The sequence below is a fragment of the Macrosteles quadrilineatus genome, unplaced genomic scaffold, assembly GCF_028750875.1.
Source record: "Macrosteles quadrilineatus isolate MER2022 unplaced genomic scaffold, UCM_ALF_1.0 Scaffold_1__1_contigs__length_201487025, whole genome shotgun sequence".
Lineage (NCBI taxonomy): Eukaryota > Metazoa > Arthropoda > Insecta > Hemiptera > Cicadellidae > Macrosteles > Macrosteles quadrilineatus.
Genome location: NW_026542594.1, coordinates 55,393,391 through 55,416,002, shown reverse-complemented (window position 1 = coordinate 55,416,002; position 22,612 = coordinate 55,393,391). Strand labels below are relative to the sequence as shown.

Here is a 22,612-nt window from a genome sequence, read left to right as displayed (position 1 = left end):
TTTAACATTATTAACTCGCATTAATTATTAATTTAAGGGACTATTTCTTTGGTATGGGTAAGACGTGTACCGGCATAAAAATAAAATCAATACAGACGTAAATAGTTTATTTATAGCCCTACAAGCAACAGTGTACTGCAGAAAGACTGGGAGAAAATAACCAAAAGTATCATTATGACGTTGAAGAGTAAGAACATAGAGTGAACGTGAGAAAGAGTGTAGGCCTAATGTAGTATTATCATAGACTGTTTATGGATCTATGGTATTATTAACGAGTGGAAATGTAATTCGAATTCAAAAATATACCGTACAGTAACAGTAACTAAGTCTTTATCTCGATTTTAAAAACACATTTCACATTTCATAGCTGGAGACTGATTTGCTCAGGTTTAGGAGAAAACTTAAACAAATTTTGATTGAAAATGCTTGCTACAGAGTCCGCGATTTTTCCACTGTCATGTAGTCAGTGATTTCTGTCCTGTTAGATTTACTAGAAGGTCAAATTGTTTAGTTAGTAGAGTTTTTTTTTAATATTTTATATTTTGTACATTTCATTATAAACTTGACTATTCCAATGCAATGTAATTTTGTAATTCTGGAATAAAGAACTTATGACTTATGGCACTGTACTGTTAAGCTATTATGCAATAGCTAGTTCATGTCTGGTGACACTGGTGCCTCATGTCGACGAAATTTTGTTTCTATTATTTTAGAGTTGGTTTGTGCTTAACTGTTTGGTTATATAACTAGAGGATGATTTATTGTTAAGTATTATATCGTTTTATTTGGCTAAACGGGGTTTTAATTTAAATCACTGAAATAACAAGTAACAAATTGTAAACAAAACAAGACATCTCCAGTGCACCGGATAGAGCTAACGATAAAATTGGCTTCAGCTGTTCCATAAGGATGTGAAATCTACTAAGGGAGTATGTTTCATACACATGATAAAGCATACTCCCTTAGTCGTTATTGGAACAGCTGAAGCCAATTTTATTTTAAGTTCTGTCCGGTTCACTGTAAAAGTCGTGTTTTGTTTACAATTTGTTTCTTGTTATTTCAGTAATTTAAAACCTCATTTAAACCTATTAAATCGATCTTATCATAAAAAATAACTCATCTCCTAGTTAAATTTAAGCAAAAAGAGAAGCACAAATCATAAAATTCCTTTAGCCTTTAACTAATAATAGAAACAAATGAAGTCCACCTCTCAATAGGCCTAATTGATAATTGATAAATCTCGTTGACACTAGCGATCATTGTCACCGGACATGAACTAGATAGACACGAAAAACGAGCTTCTCAATTTACAATGGGATGAGAAGTCCAAAACTTTCTCCCCTATTCAGAGATAGAATGTATACGTTTTGTGTTCTTTATTGGTTTGAAAGTCATAAGCGAGGCAACGTTACGTCCCCACAACACAATGCTGGTCAGGATCGATTTCCAAAGGAAAAAAAGTGTAATGATGAATGTAACTCATAACGCAATGGCCCTTCCTTGACGTCTTTAGTCAATGTAGTTGAGGGGAATTTCATTTCATATGATGTAAAGGGATATTTCAGCGGGTAAAAATTCCTACGGCACACTGTTGAAAACAACAAAAACAAAGAAAGAAGAACATACATGTAAGTCTCATTTATTAGTCTTAACTCTTAACAACATTGTAGTCCAATTGGAGCTGAAGATATCGTAGCCTAGTTGATACGTGAAAAACAAAGTGTTTTAATAAATTTAGCTGACATAAGTTTTTTAGATATGAAGTAAAACACTTAAAAGTTGTTTGTAACTACGACGACTTTTGCATTAGTCATGTAAATGGACAATGAAAGATTCTGGTTATGTGTATGTGTGACATGTCTTATTGTTATTGTTATTTTATGTAAAAAAAAAATATAAAACAATTGAAGCAATATTTCCATGTAAAGAATAAATAATTAAATAAAAGCGCCTTCGGAAAGTGTTTTTTAATATAACTTTTCTTTTATTTAAAATTTTATTATTATTTTTAAATTAAAATTTTTTTTAAATCTTGTCTTGAAAATATCCTGTTAGTATTTCAATCCCGCCCCAAGCTTCAAAATAAAAAAAATCTCGAAAAAATCTCGAAGTTTCGGGTCTTGTCCATCACTAGTCCATTTCTCTTTTTTCATAGACTCTTTCCAATTTCTGTATTTCTTCCAGTCTCTTTAACTCCAATTCCATTAGTCGTAGTCAACTAGAAAAAGTACTAGATTTGGCAGAAACTAATGGTTGGTCTTTACTTGGCTTTGGATTAACAGTTTTGTCCTTGTTATTCCCAATTACTGGAGTATATCTGTCTGGAGGGTGTCTTTCCCTCTCTGATATTTTTATTGACATGACAATGTCGGGTTTCGGCACCAAATGTAGAAGATAATGTCAGACTTTTTAAAAGTCCATAAGTGAATTATTTGCAATAGAATTCAGACAAGACTAAAGTAAACAAAATCACAATAATTGAAATTAATAACAAAGTATATGGCAATAAATAAATACAAACAACATAGAACATTGTCACAAGAACATATTACACTGTCTTATTGACCGGTAATTCTAAAACACAAAGAGACGCACAGGATGGAATCGACCAGTACATGAAAAAAGCTGTCGCTAGACTGAAATGGGGATGTGAAGGATGGCAAAAAGTAGGTTACAGTGTTCTTGGAATGTGTTATACATAATAAAGGTTGACAATAACGACAACCAATAAATATAGTTTTTATGCAAAAAAGTACAAATCTGGTAATTTAGACTGCTATGCCATAAAATGTGTACCATAAAATCGCAAGCTACTCAAAGTGATGACTGTACAATGCAGCGGGACAACCACTTTCGTCGCTTCTGATTATACTCTTAAAATACATTGTACTTTCTCATTATTTTACCATGATCCATACGACACAGTTTGTCAACTCCTTTGTTCTGGTACAAACCGATACATTGACACTCCGGAAGAGATTCACTTTATCTTAAATTTTACAGTTACTGCCCAATACTGAAATTTGTATAGATACAATTCATTTAAATTTAAATTTTTGTTTTACTACCGTACCTAAACATTTATAGTAGGGGTATTTTTTTTGTCATTTATGTTAATTATAATGATAGATTCAATATTGAAAAAGTTAGTATATTGAATGAAAGACACATTTTAAAGCCTCTAACAGATTAGACAACAAAATTTCTATAATTTGTTACTATGATTTTATTCTTTCCTGTGCTATTCGACCTAGCCTCGCCAGGTTACGTAATATAATCAAAACTATGCTGTATTTCAAGTACTTTAACTTTTGAAAAAAGGTTGAAACATAATATTGTTTGACACAAAAAATGTAGGCTAATGTTACAAATCTCACCCCAGTTTTCATGACGGCTTTCTTGTACAAAGTGACCAGACGATCTATAGCTCCCTCCCTGATCTCCAGTGAAGGTAGGTGAGGCAGAAAGTCATTCCCAACAAAGAAGCACATAAAGACCCAGTCATCAACAGCTCGTTCAAAGTCATACTCGAACGGTATACCAGGCATCTGTAGCTCCTTCTCCAAGTACTCGCGCAGCACGTTGAGTCTAACAAAGATGAACTGCTGCTCAACTCCAATCATAGGTGGCTTCCCAGGATCACTCACATCATTGGCCAGTCCCACACAGTCCTTCAGCTCATGACCTACAACCATTACACAATCTTCACCTACCTAGCACACTTGACAATAATGTCTCAGGAACCAGAATATTTCAATACAGTCTAAGATAGTACAATTATTTCCATTACCACATATTAGTCAAGGCGCTGAGGGGGTTTGAGCATGCATAAAAGTGTAACGAAATTTTACCTTTGATTGCTGCTGTTGGTACCTAGTAGATTAAGAAAATGGATTTTGTTGCATTCCTAGATGGTTAATAACATAATGGAGAGGGGGTGAAGTGGGAAGGGCCACCACACACAAAATAGCTTATATCTCAAGAACCAAAAGTCATATACATTAGAAATGTCAAACTGTGTAAAAAAATGTGTTCTAAGAAAAGATTATGTAGTAGTTTGACAAAAAACTACAAGAAGTTAGTGAAGATTGCATTTCTTGAATTTACGATAAGTTTTATCAGGAATATTATGATTTTTGTTATTGTTTAGAACCACTGATAATTTTAATAACAGCTTTGGAGAGTAGTATACAATAGGATACTAATATTTTGTAGAATTAAAACTATTTGAGATACATAACTTAACAGCTATATTTATTTATTTATTTTTTATTTATTTATTTACAGAATGCCATTAAATCATAAAATGACAGGACATTTGTCAATTACAGTATGATACTTAAAACTAAATAGGGGAAAAATCCGATACAGGATATACCTGAGGGCCCCAACTTGTCCTAGTCCAAGCCTGATTAACATTATTGTATTTCTAATGTAGGATACATAACATGCATGTAATCACGTATGAAGAGTGTGAGTGAAAAATCTCACAACAAAGTTAAAACAAACTGTTATTTCATCAAATAATGAAAATTCACCTTCTTGTCCGCAGATATCACATGTTTTCGGCTTGTTGGGCTTGAACTCCTCTCTGATGATGGTAAAGTTAGGTTCATGAGTGGCTAGTCCTAACATAATTAGATCAGCATCAGCTCCACAAAGGCAATGCTGGGTGTTGGGGTCATGATCTGGCTGGGCTGCAACAAATATTTCAACAAAGAAATAATATATAATAATATATGGATAACTAAATACCAACATACAAATCCAACAAAAAAGACAATTGAAAGTTTTATTACTGTATAAAAAAACTTATCCAATAATGATAATGTTTCATATTGACTGGTAAAGTATTACGTGCGATAAGTATCTATTTATAGAAACACATGTGTAACTGAGGATCTAAGGACATAATCTATCTTGTTGTATCACCTCTCTGGCGGCGGATGTAGTCCATGATCTTGTGCTCCCCCTCCCCCGGAACATTGGCGTCTGACAAGATCACTTTGATGTTCCTCCAACCAGGATCACTGTTTAGTCTCTCGTGAATATAGTAATGCAGACAAGTTGAAAGCCTCGCCATGAATGGAGTACCCTATGTTGAACATATTGAAATTTTATTTGTACATGTTATACCTTACAATGAATGTATAAAGACATTTTTGCTAATGGTTTGTCTACATAAAACTTTTAACAATTATTTCCTGCCCAACTTTAAGACAGAGAAATTTAAAACTTCTTAATACCTAAGATAGACACCACAATTGACTGTGGTAAAATGGAGGTTAGTATATGGTATGTTGTCATCAGTTTTTAAATTAAGATCATCATAGTTTATGTGAGTAGGGTTGGGCGAGTACTCGACCTTCGAGTAATTACTTGACTTATACTCGACCTCGAGTCGAGTAGTAATTACTACTCGAAATGAGTCGAGCAGTTATAAATAGTGCCACTTAACGATTTTCTACACCCGTATTTAAAAAAAGATATTTGTTTTGTGTTGATGTCTTATTTAATCCCCATTCCTACAAAAAACAACTATCTGAATTCATATAGCGTACACCAAATGTTCAACCAGTCAACAATATGTCTTGATAACGATAAGTTAAACAAAAGCATTGAATGAATCTATCGAGTTACAGTAGTCGATAGTCAACAAGGGAGTCTTGTGACTAATAAATCATACGCAGACGATTCTTGAAGATATTATAAAGTAGGGGTACAGTATTATTCAGTTCATTTAGTTTGAACAGTGATAAAAATATTTTATACCATAATATAGTAACACAACATATAAAAATAAGCTATTATTATTGCATATTTTTTCACTTTAATCGGTACGGTATTGGTGGTTTTAGAAGCCGATAAGTTACTACAAGGAACATCGATGCATCAGAATGACGGAATCTCACTGGGTCTTGGCAGAAAGATCAGTTCCACTTCAAAATCAGTGTTGCCAGATGGACGATATTTTTTTGTAGTTTAACAACAGTGGTAGTCGCGTAAACAAACTATAAGTATAATTTTCTAATGAGTTTACAGAAACGTGATTTAAATTAGTCAGACTATTAACTTTTGTTTACAAATTAAAAGCTACGAGGTGTTAGCCCGTCCTACGTACGGGAATTCAGTAGTCAGTTAAAACCGTGTACAATTCAGTTCAGCTAGTTTACACATATAAAGACAAAGTTTCTTGCAGTTTTAATGTGAAAAATCATCTTGTAAACAAATGTTGTGTGACCAAATATGTTTTTATTCCATCATAGACCTATACGATATGCATTTTAAATCCGATAATTTTACAATAAAACAGCAATTCTGCAATTTTTACGATGTGAAAAGCGTTGAAATGAGATTTGCAGCCGATTCGCACAGACGCACACTGATTATAAGTAGCCTACAGTAGAAAGAGTAATAGTCAATTGAAAAGTGTATAGACTTAGTCAACTATACCACCTTCCATAGCATACCTGCCTCTTCCATAATTATTCCACAATACAACTACTATACACCCAATTTCCAGTAGGTCTGAATAGAAACGACCTAAAACGATAATATCCAATAAAATTCACAGTACACATAAATCGCCACACCTATCCTTTACATCTATTTCACTGCATTAATTGCTAAATAAATAAGTGTAAACAAAGAAAAGTAAAAACAATAACAGTTTGTTTTGAAACAGCTGTTTGGTTCAAATAACATCCATTTGAAAAAAAGAACTCACGATTACTAAAAGAACTGGTCACATGTAGCAGGAATATAAAAAGTAAACACGCTAGTAAAGCTAATGACGTAATTGTGAATGTTTATTATCCATACAGTTATCAGTTCTATCCTTAATAATTACCCACCCTCATTGAATAAGTGTACATCGTAATTTCCCATATTAGTTCATTTAAACTACAATATATTCATAGTTGAAATGAAAGCGATATTTTCACGTTTGGGGGCGCTGATAGGCACCCCCAAACGTAACCACACTGTACATGATTTCATAAAAGGATGGTTTGTCTAATTGCAGTATCCTAGGTCAATGATGACGTTGTGTTCAATCTTTGTATAAAATTCGGCTGAGGTTGTGGTGGTAATTTAAAATCGTGATTCCTGATTATTCTTGATCTTCTTTTTATGACATCAATATTTCCGGGCCTAATCCAAACAAAGTTAAAGAAGACAAACATTAATTGTAAACAAAAAGCTACCATGAAGAATTAAAACATGTAAACATTGTTATTTTTCTATTTTTTCCTCGAAATATGGAATAGTAAAATAATTTGCATTTATCCTTTTTTATTAAGACTCGTGTACAGAGCCTCGATTTGTACTGTGGTTTAATTAATTTTGGTCTAAACTATTTTAAACTGTGGTATAATTATCTCTACTAATCTTACTTATTTCCTATAATCAATGACAAAATAAGAGTAAATAAAATAACCTCATAGTTCTATAGTTTATATTTAACCAGCTGTTAGTTAGAACAAATTATATTGCTCTAAAACAAATCAAAGATTACAAAGATTGCTTTAAAAAATAATTTGAATATCCTAGTATTTTACTATGTATAATTTAATTAATCTGTCATCCTCTTACAGAAGAATTGAACGTATCAATGATTTGCATTACACATAGTATAAATAAGTCAACCCTAAGTATGTCTTTACATTTTTATCCAAATGCTGAATTTGTGACACAAAAGCTAGATGTTTACAGCTGTTATGTTAAGCAAATTATTTTATGCCAAAAGCTAGTTTAGAATCTTAGCGTCGGCTGCTAGACTTTAAAAAAATTAAAACTTAATTTCTAAAAAACTGGGACCCTAAACTAAATTTACGGCTTCGACATTCCCTAGTTCTCAAAATTATCTTTCTTTCAACACAAAAATCATGAAAATCCGTCGAGTGGTTGATTCAGAATCGTGAAATAAAAAAACACTGTTTCGTTTTAATATTATAGATAGCAATTTTTTGATAATTTTGCCAACATTCACCATAATGATTTAATGATAAATATGGCAACGTCAGCCCTGCAAAACAGCTGTTTGATAGGAAAACAAAGCAGAAGCAGAATGAGCAGACCGACTAGATTGAATAGAGAGAGAGATGGTGACGGCGTAACAACAAAACAATGGATTGGAGTGGAGTTATGTCAACGTCAGTTTTGAATGTTTTTACTTTGAAGTGAATTTGTAACTTAAAATAAAATTGATTTTTTTTAGTGGAAGTTTAGAAAGTAAAATAAACATATTCTGTTTGTGATTTTGACCGTGCAATTTTCAATCTGTTGGCAGAAACATGACAACTACAGTTTGAATCATAACTAACCTATAAAGTGGTGAGTTTATTTAAGAAAGACCAAATAGGCTATACCGGGCTACAGTGAAATGTGTTTTAATTTTAAATTAGGAGTTTAATTTGCGATTTTATTTCAAGATAATAGTGTAACGGTATGTATTTCTCTCCTGGAAATACCTACAGTTACTTTGGGTGACGTAGCTCAGGAATGAAACTCAGCACTCGCTTACAAAACCAAACTTTAATAATTACTCAAAACAACACAAAGAACACAAAGATTAAAATCAAACAAATATGTAGAGTAGACTGGAACTGTATAAATCATTTAGTTAGAAACTGAAACCCCAATTTGGAAAAGACTCTAAACCCCAATTTTGAAAACTCTTAACATTTTCTTACCTGGACCCAAGGCCAAGGGCCTTGGGCTCCAGCTCCCCCAGCAGCTCCCCTCCGGTGCACCACACAAACACTACCCTCCAAAACAGACCCCTCGATCAAGTGCACTGTGTTATATATACACATTTGTATTGGGTCTTAGAATGTTGTACTCTATGTCATGTATAGCCCACTACTTGTCCTAGATAGAGAACAGGAATAAAGTCTCTTTCATGTTAGCCTCCAATGACTGAGCATCTTATTTCAAGCTCCCATTTCCCAAAATGTATAATTATATGAGTTATGGCAAGATACATAACAGAAATGGCGACGAGGATTCTTTTAACGTTTTAAAATAATATACAGTGCAGTAATTGTTTGTAAAGTGATTGAAATATGACGGGAAATGAAGGAAAAGGAGGTACTGTAATGGAGGTGGATCTTCAGGTACGCAAGCCGCTGTAAGTACCTTCAGGGCACCGTACTTAGGCTCAATAGAACCTTATAACGAAGAAGAAACATCTTGGGACAGTTATATTGAACGTTTAGAGCAATTTTTTGTAATTAATGATATTGATGCTAAGAAGAAACATTTTTTGCTTATGTTTATCGGACAAAAGTGCTATGATATGCTTAGAAACATGTGTCAACCCGATAAGCCAGATTTTAAATCGTACTCTGAACTTGTTGCATTAATGAAAAATCATTTAAACCCTAAACCATCAGTTCTCTCAGAACGCTACAAGTTTCATAAAATAACTCAAGGTAGTTCTCAAAGTATCTCTGATTTTGTTTTATGTTTAAAGCGAGCAGCAGTTGATTGTGATTTCGAAAATCGGGACATTTCCTTGCGGGACCAGTTTGTTTCAGGTTTATTAAGTGATAGTTTGAAGAAACGTTTGTTTATTGAAAAAGACCTAACTTTTAAAAGTGCTGTCCAATTTTCTTTGTCTTGGGAAACAGCTGAACAAGATGTAAAGATCGTCCATGTTCAGGAATCAACAGGCATGAATTACAGTAAATTTAATAAATATGGACAGGGAACGGGTAACCAATGGACTAGCAGACCAAGTCAGGGAACGAGTGGTTGTGGAACCAAGAAGCAGACTAAGCAGACACAAAGTCAAAACTCTAACCTCTTTACAAAACAACAACATAGCAGGTCTAGTGCTAGTGGTAAATTTCAAAAGTTTTCAAGTAGTAATATGAAATGTACTTGTTGTGGTAGAACAAATCATTATAGGAGCAATTGTAGATATTTAAAATTTTCTTGTAGATTTTGTAAGCAAAAAGGGCATTTGCTTGCTGTGTGTCCTAAAAAAGGTAAAGATACTTCTTATAGGCATAACAAAATTGATCAAAACCTAAACAATGATGATTCTTCTAATGATGAAGGCAATTGCAATGATGTGCTCGTAAACAGCTCCAGTGAGGTAGGTGTACTTCATGAAGATAATAGTATATTCGACACGAGTTTGTATCATAATGAGAGTGGTAGTAATTTTAAGCCTAGTCCTAGTTCGAAGCATGAACCTCCAATCACACTCAAGGTTGAAATTGATTTAAAGATGGTAAATATGGAAATAGACACTGGAAGCCCTATTTCAGCAATATCTACAGGTGTCTATAATGACTTATTTTCTTATGCTAAACTTTTTGAAAATGATTTAAACTTAAAGTCTTATGATGGATCAAAACTTGCGCCTTTAGGTTACATTAAGGTAAATGTTATGTATGATTCTAAAAGTAAAACCCTTGATCTCTATGTGTTTGATAATGGTGGTTCACCGTTAATCGGTAGAAATTGGCTGAAGGAACTTGATGTAATGATATTGAATTTGAATCACGTTGTAAATAATGATGATGTACGTATGATTTACAATGAGTTTCCAAGGGTATTTTCCCAAAATCTGGGAACTTTTACTAGAAAACCTGTCAGTTTGAGGGTAAAACCAGGTACAGTACCTATTTATTGTAAGCCTAGGCCTGTGCCTTTTGCTCTCCAAGAGAGGGTAAATAGTGAAATTGATAACTTAATCAATCAAGGTATTTTAGAGCCAGTTGATTTTGGTGACTGGGGTACTCCTATTGTTTGTATTCCCAAAAATGATGGTAGTGTGAGAATCTGTGTGGAGATTTTTCTGTCACTTTAAATCCTAACCTAATTGTTGAGCGGTACCCACTGCCTAAAATGGAGAATCTCTTAGCAAAGCTATCTGGTAGTTCTTTTTATAGTAAAATTGATTTAAAGATGGCCTACTGCCAGTTGATGTTGGACGAAGAGTCGAAAAAGCTTACCACTATTTCAACTAATAAAGATTTGTTTGTGTATTGAGCATTCTATAAGGGATCACTAGTGGCCCTTCTATATTTCAAAAGGTAATTGATTAAACTCTAGCTGGGTTAGACTGTGTTTTTAGTTTTCAAGATGATATTTTGATTTTTGGTGGTAATTGTAAACAAGATCACCTGAAATGTGTAAGAAATGTTCTTATTGAGTGAAGCTGGTTTTACAGTTAAGAGGGGAAAATGTGATTTTTTTAAGAGTAGTATTGATTATTTAGGATTTCACATTGATAAGTTTGGTACTCACACTGATCCAAAGAAATAAGAAGCAGTTTTAAATGCCCCTGCACCTTCAAATGTTAGTGAATTAAAGAGTTTTTTTGGGAATGATCAATTTTTATGGTCGCTTTTTGAGTAATTTGGCTAGTGTTATGCACCCAATGTATAAGCTTTTGTCAAAAGATGTAAAATGGTGTTGGTCAAGAGAGTGCAATGATGCATTTGAGTCAGTCAAGCGGAGATTGACCCAAGCCCCATGTTTGGCACATTATGATTCAAGTTTGCCTTTGCGGTTAGCTTGTGATGCGTCAAGCTATGGTCTTGGGTGTGTTCTCTCAACTGTTTTTCCTGACGGTTCAGAGCGACCGATAGCATACGCTTCTCGTGTGCTTTCCAAGAGTGAGATAGGTTATTCCCAGATCCAGAAAGAGTCTTTGGCAATGGTCTTTGGCGTGAAAAAGTTTTATCAGTATCTTTATTCACGTCATTTCACTTTGTTGACTGATCACCATTGACCACTATTGATCACTATTGACCATTTTTGGTAAAAAGAAAGGCTTCCCTCAGATGGCAGCAAATAGGCTGCAAAGATGGGCTCATTTTTTGAGTGCTTTTGATTTTGATATTGAATATGTAAAATCATCCAAACATTGTAATGCTGATTTTCTGTCTAGGTTGCCAGTCAAGTGTTCTAACGATGATGAAATTGTTGATGATTTCGATTTTTTTAAGTTTATACAAACTACCTGTTTTCCTATATCCTCTAAAGTTGTTAGTAAGGAAACAGCAAGGGATCCTGTGTTAAGTAAAGTGTTGGATTATACACTTCATGGGTGGCCAAATGATTCAGGTATGTCTAGTGATTTAAGACCTTTCTTTTTGAAAAGATCAGAGTTGAACGTAGAAAACAATTGTGTGCTTTGGGGTTACCGTGTGATAATACCTACCAGTCTGAGAAAAAGTTTGTTAAGTGAATTGCATTGTACTCATCTAGGAATGGTTAAAATGAAGTCTGTTGCCAGGTCAACCTTTTGGTGGCCTAAGTTAGATGAGTGTATTGAAGAAATCGCAAACTCGTGCGAGTTGTGCTTGGATCAAAGAAAGGACCCCCCAAAAATAACGGTGTGTAACTGGAACGTTCCTCATGGTCCATGGGAGCGTATCCACATGGATTTCTTTGGACCTATTAATAATCAGATGTATTTGATAGTGATTGACGCTTATTCCAAATTTATTGAAGTCGTTCCCATGCGCTCAATCACTGCTGTTTCTGTCGTCTATCAGTTGAGACAGATTTTTGCACGTTACGATTTACCGCACTCTGCTGTAACAGATAACGGTCCTACATGGACTTCTCACGAGTTTGCCTCTTTTCTCAAACTGAATGGAGTTAATCATTGTCTTACAGCACCGTTCCACCCTGCGACAAATGGAGCAGCGGAACGTGCAGTCCAAACTGTAAAGAAAAGTGTAAAGATTGCTTTAAAGCAAGGTAATGATGTTAACTTGGCTATTTCAAGATTTTTGTTTGACTATAGAAACTCAACCCATTGTTCAACATGTAAGTCACCAGCAGAACTTATGTTCGGTAGGAAGTTGAGGACCAGGTTTGATTTGTTGCGACCTGATAGATTTGTTCAAACAAACTCATCAGGGTTTTCTGAAAATGTTAAAGGTAGAAATATTTCGTTTGTTGAAAAATCAAGTTGTGTTGGTAAAAGACTACCGTACTTATCAGTCCTCAAATTGGGTAAAGGCAAAAATTGCCAAGTGTCTTAGTCCTGTTTCTTATTTAGTTAAGTTATGTAATTCTGATGTATTCTGGAAACGACATTGCAATCAAATGTTGCCACTTAAAAACCAAGTGTCAAATGATGTTGTGACTTCAAGGTCAAAGGAGTCTGTTAGGCCCGAGGCTTTGTTTCCAAGTGAAGATGTGAGTAGACCTGTTCATAGGCGAAGTCTGATGCTAAGCCCTTCCTCGCCTAAACCAAACAATCCTGTTTGCGCCAGTCCAAAAAGTCCTTTGTCCAATCGTGCTGTCAGTCCTAACCAATCTGCCACTTCCGCAGTCCATGATCCTATTTCCAGCGATAGTAGTCCTTTAAGTTCTACTCCCAAAAGGCGACATCCCGTGAGAACAAGAGTGCCTAAGAAAGTTTTTGATTTGTAAACCAACCCAAATGTTCACCTAACCTATATTTTGTTAATGCAATGATATCTCATTTCTTTTTAATGACATTTTAACTAGGCCTATTTATTTTTATGTTAGCTTTAAGTTTCTGTGTTTAGGCCTATACTGTTATTTTAATTTACTTTCCGTTTAAGGTACAATTTCTTAGTTTGTTGAATTAAAGGGTTGTAAGAAATGTAAATTTTAATTTGTAAAAAAAAATGTTCACAAAAACAAAAAAAAGTGTAAAATGTTTTTAAAATTTTGAGGCTTTTTAAAAATTAGGCTAGGTTAGTTCTAAGGACAACTTTTATTCTCTGTACTGTTTAAATTTAAGTGAAATTGTTCTTTTTATGAAATTTTAAAGTTAGTCATTATTTTTGTTTTAGAGGAAGGAATTATTTGTTCTGAAAAAGTAAATGTTTTTCTTTTTAGGAGAGAGTAATGTTATATATACACTTGTATTGGGTCTTAGAATGTTGTAGGCCTACTCTATGTCATGTATAGCCCACTACTTGTCCTAGATAGAGAACAGGAATAAAGTCTCTTTCATGTTAGCCTCCAATGACTGAGCATCTTATTTCAAGCTCCCATTTCCCAAAATGTATAATTATATGAGTTATGGCAAGATACATAACACACTGGCCTACTTAAAGCAACAGCCTTCTGTAGGTCAGCACAACAAGTTATTGTTTAACAACACTACCATCCTACTGTTGAAAATGCCTGCCTTTTAGCGAATTTCCCATATAGGGAATATTAGCGAATTTCCCATATAGGGAATAAGCTATTACCGTAGTACCTACTCATGGTAAGACCTGGACGGGGGACCGATTTTTTTTTTCGTTTTGAGGTCCCTAGAGGCCAAAAACACCATCCGTTCAAATTCATATATATATATATATATTTATATATTTATATATTTATATATTTATATATATATATATATATATATATGTGTGTCCGTTAGCACGATAACTCGAGCAAAAATGATCCGATTTTGATGAAATTTGGTACAAACGTGTAAACCTACGTTTATTTGAACGAGTTCGCGATCCAGCATGATCGGACCATGGGAACGGGGGTTTACGGGGGGTTTTATGGGGTAAAAATAGGTTTTTCCCATTTTTGACCCAAAAAACATAAAATAAAGCAATTTATTTCCAAACCATTTTGTAGAGCTTAAAAAAACAAATAATTTAGTATATTGAAGCGTTATTATGCGCCTAATGGTTACGGAGAAAATTCCAAAAAATTGTAAATTTAAAATTCCCATGTTATTCTTATGGAGAATAAGTAAACTGTTGTAGTTTGCTTGTTTATGAACATATTTTGATCAAATTTGGAAAATGTTTTTATTTCTTACTAACTATTAACATTTTACAAAAAAAAAAAAACAGTTTTACCCTCCCTGATGCAGCAAACCTAAGTACTTGTTAAACTAATTCTATTTGAATAGGGAATAAATGTTATATTTTTAAGTAGACATTTCAGTGTAAATCCAATCAGGCAAATGGAAATTCGCTTAGTCTGCAGGTTTGCTGCGGCGGGGGTATTTATTTATTTGTAATAGTCATAATACAGATGATATGAATGTTGTTTTTACTATCAGCTGTCTGTTTTCTTGTCCAATATTGTTCCTTGTCATGAAAACATAAATGAGAAATACATTTGATTATTTTATAGTTTAAATTCGTTTTTCGTCGTAGTTTTACTTAGATTATCCCTAAACACCTCCACTTGGGAGAATAATTCAAGAGGTTATGGGCCCAGCATCGTTTTATGTACATAACAGTGTTAGGAAATCTAGTCTACTACGTACACGGTAAGGACAATTTATACTGACGTATTTTTCTGTCTCAAGAGTATTATTTCTTTGGTATATCTTTCGATCGAGTTCGTCCGGCTCTACAAATGGAATACGTGAAAGGTATAAAACCATTGAAAGGAGCAGAAGATTGGCCAACGTGGAAAGATCGAGTGTTGGACGTTCTAGAGTTGTTCGACGCGGTTGATATCGTCGAGGGAAAGAGAGAAAAGCCTACCCTGTCTGAGCCTCCGACTAAAGCCGAAAAGGAAGAACTTCAGAAATTCAACAAATCCACGACTCAGGCAAAAATAGTCATTTCTCAGTGCGTTAGTGATGATCTACATCAACGTATTTCTGGAAGATTATCAGCTACGGAAGCGTGGGACATTTTGATCGAGCAGTTCGATAACAAGGCAGAAGATCAGTTGTTTCGTCAGTGTTTGGATTTCTTCAGTATGGAATGGGATGATACCGAGGATGCCCCGACCGTGCTTTCAAGATTGAAGAATCAAAACCGCGAATTTGCAGCTGGCCTCAAAACGCGTAACATCCAAACAGTCGAAGATTTTCTTGAGCTCCTGTTTGTGTCAAAAGTGTTACACATTTTGCCGAAGCGTTTTGAATCCTTCAAGTCTAGCTACTTACTTATGAAGGCAAACGAGAGCAAGAAACTTGAAGATGTTTCATCTGCATTGATCCTTCATGAGCGTAATGTTGCTCCTACTTCAAAAGCTGGTGACATTCTTAGTGCCACAAACAGCGGTGGTCAGAAGAATAGGAAACCAAAAGGTGACACTTCGTGCAAATACTGTTCGGGGAAAGGTCATTGGATTCGCCAGTGCTCTAAATGGAAAGCTGACGGCAAGCCTGCGTATCCAGCTCGAGCTAATGGCATTAGCACTAGTTCAAAAACGAGTGACACTGATAAGAAGAGAACGAAGTGCTCGCAAGTTAACGTGACCGACAACCGAAGTGCGCTGATTTCCATCAGCAGTGACACGAATATCGTGACCACGAACGAACAGTGGTGGATCGACAATGGCGCTACGCGGCACATTACGTCAAATCTGAGTTGGTTCACGGAGTACAAACCTTTTCCTGCAAACTCGAACACAACATTAAAGGCGGCGGGAAAGGAAGTTATAAAAGCTCTTGGCAGTGGAGTCGTTGAAGTAGTGAACTATGAAAATGGAAAACTGGAAACATTCACACTCAATGATGTCTGGTATGTTCCTGACGTTTCTCGGAACTTAGTGTCCATTCTCGCAGCTCATGATCGAAACCCTAATAGCAGGTTTGAATCGACTAATACCGAGTGTCGGTTCACTATTAACGAAAAAACTGTATTCAAAGGTACTCGAAACTGTGGTGGAACTTTGTATCGTGCCTCATTTCACACAATTCAACCATCTGAGGTTTGCGCTAATGCAGCAGAAGACAATCAAATTCTGCAGTTATATCATGAGCGCTGGGGTCACATGGATAAACGCTACGTCCGATCGAAGCTCGAATCCGAAATGTGTAATCAAAGTGCCAGCCAACTACGAGATCTGCGAACCGTGTCAGTTTGGAAAAGCACACCGTCTACCATTTGGAACACGAGAACGCCCCTCAGCCCCCGGTGAGTTGTTATCCGGTGATGTTTACGGCCCGTTTGACCCATCCTTCGGAGGTCGCCGATACTTGATCGTCATAAAAGACCACTTTTCAAGGTACCGATACTGTTTTGTCGCAAGGGAAAAATCTGCTGTGAAGGAAGCGTTGCGTGAAGTGTTGTCTAAAGCACGCACAATTGGTCATCACGTCAAAGAGTTTCTCAGCGACAACGGTGGTGAGTTTGACAACGCTGAAGTTCGTCAAATTCTCAGAGAATATGGTGTTAACCAACGTCTGACAGCGCCGTATACACCCGAGCAAAATGGTGCTGTAGAGAGAGAGAACAGAACAATCGTCGAAATGGCCCGGACCTTCAAGTTCGCCAATCCAAATGTAACATTTCCTGCAGCGATCTGGGCGGAACTTGTCATCACTGCTGGCTACGTTTTGAACCGAGTGGGAAAGTCAGCAGTTGCCAACAAATCACCCTTTGAGCTCTGGTTTGGTCAAAAGCCGAGGATCAAACATCTGCGAGTGGTCAGCTCAAAGTGCTACGTCCATGTTCCTGTTCAGAGGAGGCGAAAAATGGACAAGAAAGCTGGGGTTGGTTACCTGGTTGGATACGATGGCGATGAACGATATCGAATCTACGTCCCAGAGAGAAGAGATATCGTAGTTTCTCGTGACGTCGTTTTTCACGAAATCGTTGGAGACTGTGACAAGAAAGTTGAGTGGCCCATCAAGATTGAGAAAACCAATGACGTTGAAGAAGATTGGCAAGAAGTTAAAGAGACTATTGATGAGCCTAGTTCTCCAGTGAAGGGTGATCATGAGCCTATACCGACTGAGGACCCGTCAAGTAGCAGTGGTAGTGAAGATGCAGAGTTATCCAACGATCCTGCAACTCGGCACTCGACTCGGGAAAGAAGGCAACCCGAGTGGCTATACGATTACGTATCGTCTAACTTTGCCGAAGTTACTCTTGTTGACGATGAAACGAACCCTATACCTCAAACAAGACTTCAAGTCCTGCGAGAAAATCTTGGACTCTCGGAATGACTATGCAAATAAGGGAAAGTGTTGAAAATGCCTGCCTTTTTATTTATTTGTAATAGTCATAATACAGATGATATGAATGTTGTTTTTACTATCAGCTGTCTGTTTCCTTGTCCAACATTGTTCCTTGTCATGAAAACATAAATGAGAAATACATTTGATTATTTTATAGTTTAAATTCGTTTTTCGTCGTAGTTTTACTTAGATTATCCCTAAACACCTCCACTTGGGTGAATAATTCAAGACCTACTCACACAACATTTCCAAACACTTCCTCTTTATAATATTTGACCCCTTCCATTACAATAGGCCTACTACGTTTTTGTTTGATATTTTCCGTCTATCAGAGACAAATGGCTATCATTCTTATAAATGTAATGAGTGAAGAGCATATCCCTAGTACCCATAACCTTCAAACAGATGAAGTGATTATCCAAGTAATTATTTTAAAACACCTTGTTGTATATTGATGTTTTTAACTTAAGATACATGTAGTTATATTAGTTTATCTGGTTTAAAAATAAATTTGTTTTTACAAATTCTGTTTCTTGATTGAATTGAAATTATTCTTAAAGTTATTAAGTTAGTTACCGAGGTTTATTATCATGTTAGTGAGGAGGAAGAAAAGGTGATAAAAAATAAAACACACAATAAAAAGTGATTTTTAATTTAATGCTGCAGCCAACAAGTAGGCTAGGCCTAATTTTTTACTAGGCCTAAGTTAACAGGTACTAATAATTAGTATTAAAATTCATTTTACTAGCCCCGGAACTGTAATAATGACTAATATTGGTTTTATATTACCTGTTGTCAGTTCCAAATCAGTTCCAAATTTGGAACTGACGACAAGTAATATAAAATCAACTCGCCTTTAGCTCGCTGGGCCCCCAGGCCCCCTACCTGTTAGTCGTCATTAGTGGTAGGGTGAAGGGGCGTGATTGTCGAGAAATGCCTAGAAGGGTTTTTTAGAAAGTTTAAATCCTGACCATGAATATTCTTGCAAAACTTTGCTAGATCCGTTTTCGAGTTGTAGAAGTAAAAAGTGTTAGGTAGGTAGTTTCGGAAGGGGGGGGGGTTAAGTCTTGAAAACGTAGCTTTTGAAAATTGTAAGGGCTAATTTTTGGTAAGGTTGTACACTATTGTAAAGTTTAATTCTCTAGCAGTATTCTAAACTTTTTAGATCCTCATACCAAAGTCAGCTACTTTCAAGGTTATTCTCCATAAGAATAACAATGGGGTGGGGTAGTTTGATATTTTAGGGGGCCATAGAATTAGTAAAGAATCTGTTATAACCTCGTAAAAGTGGAAAAATATATCAAATTCTGATATTACACATAAATTTAGGAGGTCAAGGAGTAAAGTTATGAATAAACATGAATGAGTAAAATTTTAAGCAAAGTAAGAAGAATATAAAGCATTAATAATATCTTTAAAAAAAAATATTATGTACGGAAAAAATAGCGAATACTATTAAAAATTTAAAATATATTTGACAATTTTTGAAAGGAAGGCGTTTTTAGAGGTGAAGGGGAGAAATTTTCGGAAAACACATAAAAGGGTTTTGTATAAAATTTAATTGCTGACCATGAAAATGCATTCAAATCTTAGCTAGCTCTTATAGTTTGAGTTATAGCTGTAAAAAATATGTTTTGTCAATTTTAGATGTCCCCCCTTCTTTATTTTCCTTACATGTACATGGGTACAAAAATAGTGTCAAGTATAAAGTTAAAGTACTAAACTAGCTTAGATATAAATACATTTTAAGTATGAATATTTATTCAATGAGTTCCTCCATTGTATAAGGCGCCTTTCCTATTAAATGTTTTTTTAATTTAGATTTAAATAATTTATAATTTGATTCCTCCTTTATAGATGGGTGGTAGGCCTGACCTACCGATGTTAGTCTGCTAGTTAATGTGCTGAAGGAATTTTTAGTTATTTTACTATTAAACGACGAGTTTAGTGAGTAAACAACGATCTGTATTAGCTACTTATTTTTAGATCTTGATATACATTAGCCAAATCTTATTTTCTCAATAGACATTAATAATATCAATGAGCAATAATTCTGATCGTTATGATAGGTTAGACAAGATTTCAATATCATTGTAGCAAGATTGCCGTTGAGTTCAAATTCGAAATCTGCGCATGCAAATTAGAGAGTCAGGTACGCAGCTCAAGGGAATCTGCGGTAAATATTGTGGGAGCTTGTAACACGCCAAAAGTACACGCTCACGACATCTCTCAGCAATCGCTGAAACTCAGTGTATGATCACTGTTGCACCTGCAAATACAGATAGGCAGTCCCGCAACACACAACTGTACTGCACACAGCCCGATAGCAGTTCGAAGGAGCTAAGAAAATGACTGGACCTTTGACGCGCCGAGGGCGTGGAAATTTATTGCGTGAAGTGAAGAAAGACCTCAGCAATTTAAAAGAACAACTAGTTAACGATGAAGTAATCGACTTTGCTGTTAATCTTCAAGGGACACTCCCTGCAATTTCAGATAAATATAGCAATGATGCTATTGTCGACCTGATACCTGACATTACTGGAGTCCTTAATAAATTAGATGCTTCAACGACTGTTAATATTGATCTAAAAGAAAATATTTCTCAGCTCTAGGAAGAAAATAAGCTACTAACACGACTTCTAGAAAGTGAAAAGCTTAAAAGGAAAGAAAATTTTGAGAAGCCTACATTTAACAAAACTAATCCAGCCACTTTGCCAGCGGTTAGGTTAGGCCAAACAAACAGATCATTTGTTTCCAATGTTTCACCTTCGTCTTGCATTTATTGTTCTGAAATGCATAATGTCCACCGTTGCCCTCGCTTTCAAGCATTGAAGCCTCACCAGAGAAAAGAATTTGTTAGATCTAAAAGATTTTGTTTTAATTGTTTGAGCAACTTACATATTATGCTGGATAAATGCCAATCTCTTAGTTTGTGTAAAATATGCAATCACAAACCTGTCTCAAGACTGTTCTGCTAATAAATCTAAGAATGTTTCTAATATATGTAGTGAGCCTACTTCAAATTTAGTATCTGATGAAAGTCCTAAGTCCATGCAGCAGCATGCTGGTTTAGGCCTAACTGCTAACTCTGCAACTTTAAAGATGCCAAATAGGCTTCCTGAAAAACAGTCTGTGACACATTGTTAGGCACATGACTGGCCAATTTAAATGCTTTTGAGCGCTTGTGGATCCTGGCTCACAATTGTCCTTTAACACCGAAACTTGTGTTCGGAGTTTAGCCCTACCGCGCCAACGGTATCATTTACCTATTACAGGTTTGTCTCAAGTACCTGTCAACGAAACTAAAGAAATTTTTAACTGTCTCCTCAAACCTAAACACCAGAATCAACCTACGATACCTGCTACTGCTGTTTTTTGGAAAAAATAACTTCGCCACTTACAACTTGTTCGATTTCTTCTGAGGTTAGAGAAGCCTTTCAGAATTTGGATCTTGCTGATGACAAATTCGATATACCGGGTCAAATTGATTTTCTTCTTGGTGCCGACTTGTATCCCGACATATTCGACAGTGGGCGGCTACAATCGCCTACAGGATTTCCCACACCTTACCACAGCATTTTTGGTTGGGTTCTTATTGGAAAGGCTCAAATCAACTTACTTTCAGACGCAACAACTTACGCCTCAAGCCTAGGCCTAACCTCACATTTATGCACCTTTGACAACAATTCTCTTGACATTCAACTAAAGCAGTTTTGGGAATTGGAAGAATTTCCTAAAATCTTTCATTCTAGTGATAATGATCAATTTTGTGAAGATCATTTTATCAAAAATCACACCAGGGATCCTGATAGTGGTAGGTACATTGTCAAACTGCCCTTTATTGAAAATGCTCCAGAATAAGGTTCTTCATACCAAAACGCTTCTTCCCGTCTTCGCTCCTTGGAAAAAAGATTTGCGGCTCAACCTCAATTGAGAACTTCATACAAATCTTTTATGGATGAATAACTTCAATTAGGCCACATGCGCCCGCATACGAACAATGACCCTCCGCCTCAGTATTTTATACCGCATCATGGTATTTTAAAGGAATCAAGTTCCTCTACCAGGTTTCGCACTGTATTTGACGCCTCTGCTGCTTCATCGAACGGAAAGTCACTTAATGATATTTTACATGCTGGTCCTAAACTACAAAAGGATATAGTGGAAATTGTATGCAATTTTCGTCTCCATCCCATTGCACTCGTTGCTGACATTTCAAAAATGTACCGACAAATCAGAGTCCATCCTGAACATCAACCCTTTCAAACCATATTGTGGAGAGCTTCTCCCACAGAACCAATTAAAGAATTCACACTTACTACAGTTACTTACGGAGTAACAAGTTCGCCATTTCTGGCTTAAACAATTAGTCCAAGATGAAGGCAAGAATTTTCCACTAGCAATTAGGCCTATCCTCGAAGACATGTTTGTTGATGATTTACTATCTGGAGCACACTCGCTCCACGAAGCTTTATAGTTGAAGAATGATTTAAACTCTCTCTTGAGTAAAGGTGGATTTGAGCTCAAAAAGTGGAGCAGTAATAGTTCAGAATTTTTGTCTACAGTCACTGAAGAGGACCGAGAGCCTAAGTTAACCTTCACTGATCATAACATCATACCTACAATCAAAGTCTTAGGCATTAAATGGTGTCCATCTTCAGATGTTTTCAGCTACCAAATTCAGACTCCTGATGCAATTCCAACAAAACGGAACATTTTGTCTCACAT

The 22,612-nt window shown here is 35.6% G+C and overlaps 1 protein-coding gene across 2 annotated transcripts in view; it reads right to left on the bottom strand.

Moving 5' to 3' along the window:
* Nucleotides 1–22,612, bottom strand: part of LOC128983126 (5'-3' exoribonuclease 2 homolog) — a 237,619-nt gene that overhangs the window by 133,702 nt on the left and 81,305 nt on the right. For both annotated transcript variants that reach the window (XM_054402296.1, XM_054402297.1), the window contains exons 5-7: nucleotides 4,933–5,095; nucleotides 4,539–4,697; nucleotides 3,378–3,685 (exon numbers count right to left, since the gene is read on the bottom strand). In XM_054402296.1, coding sequence (XP_054258271.1) covers nucleotides 3,378–3,685; nucleotides 4,539–4,697; nucleotides 4,933–5,095 — 630 coding nt within the window. The remainder of the gene's footprint in view (nucleotides 1–3,377; nucleotides 3,686–4,538; nucleotides 4,698–4,932; nucleotides 5,096–22,612) is intronic.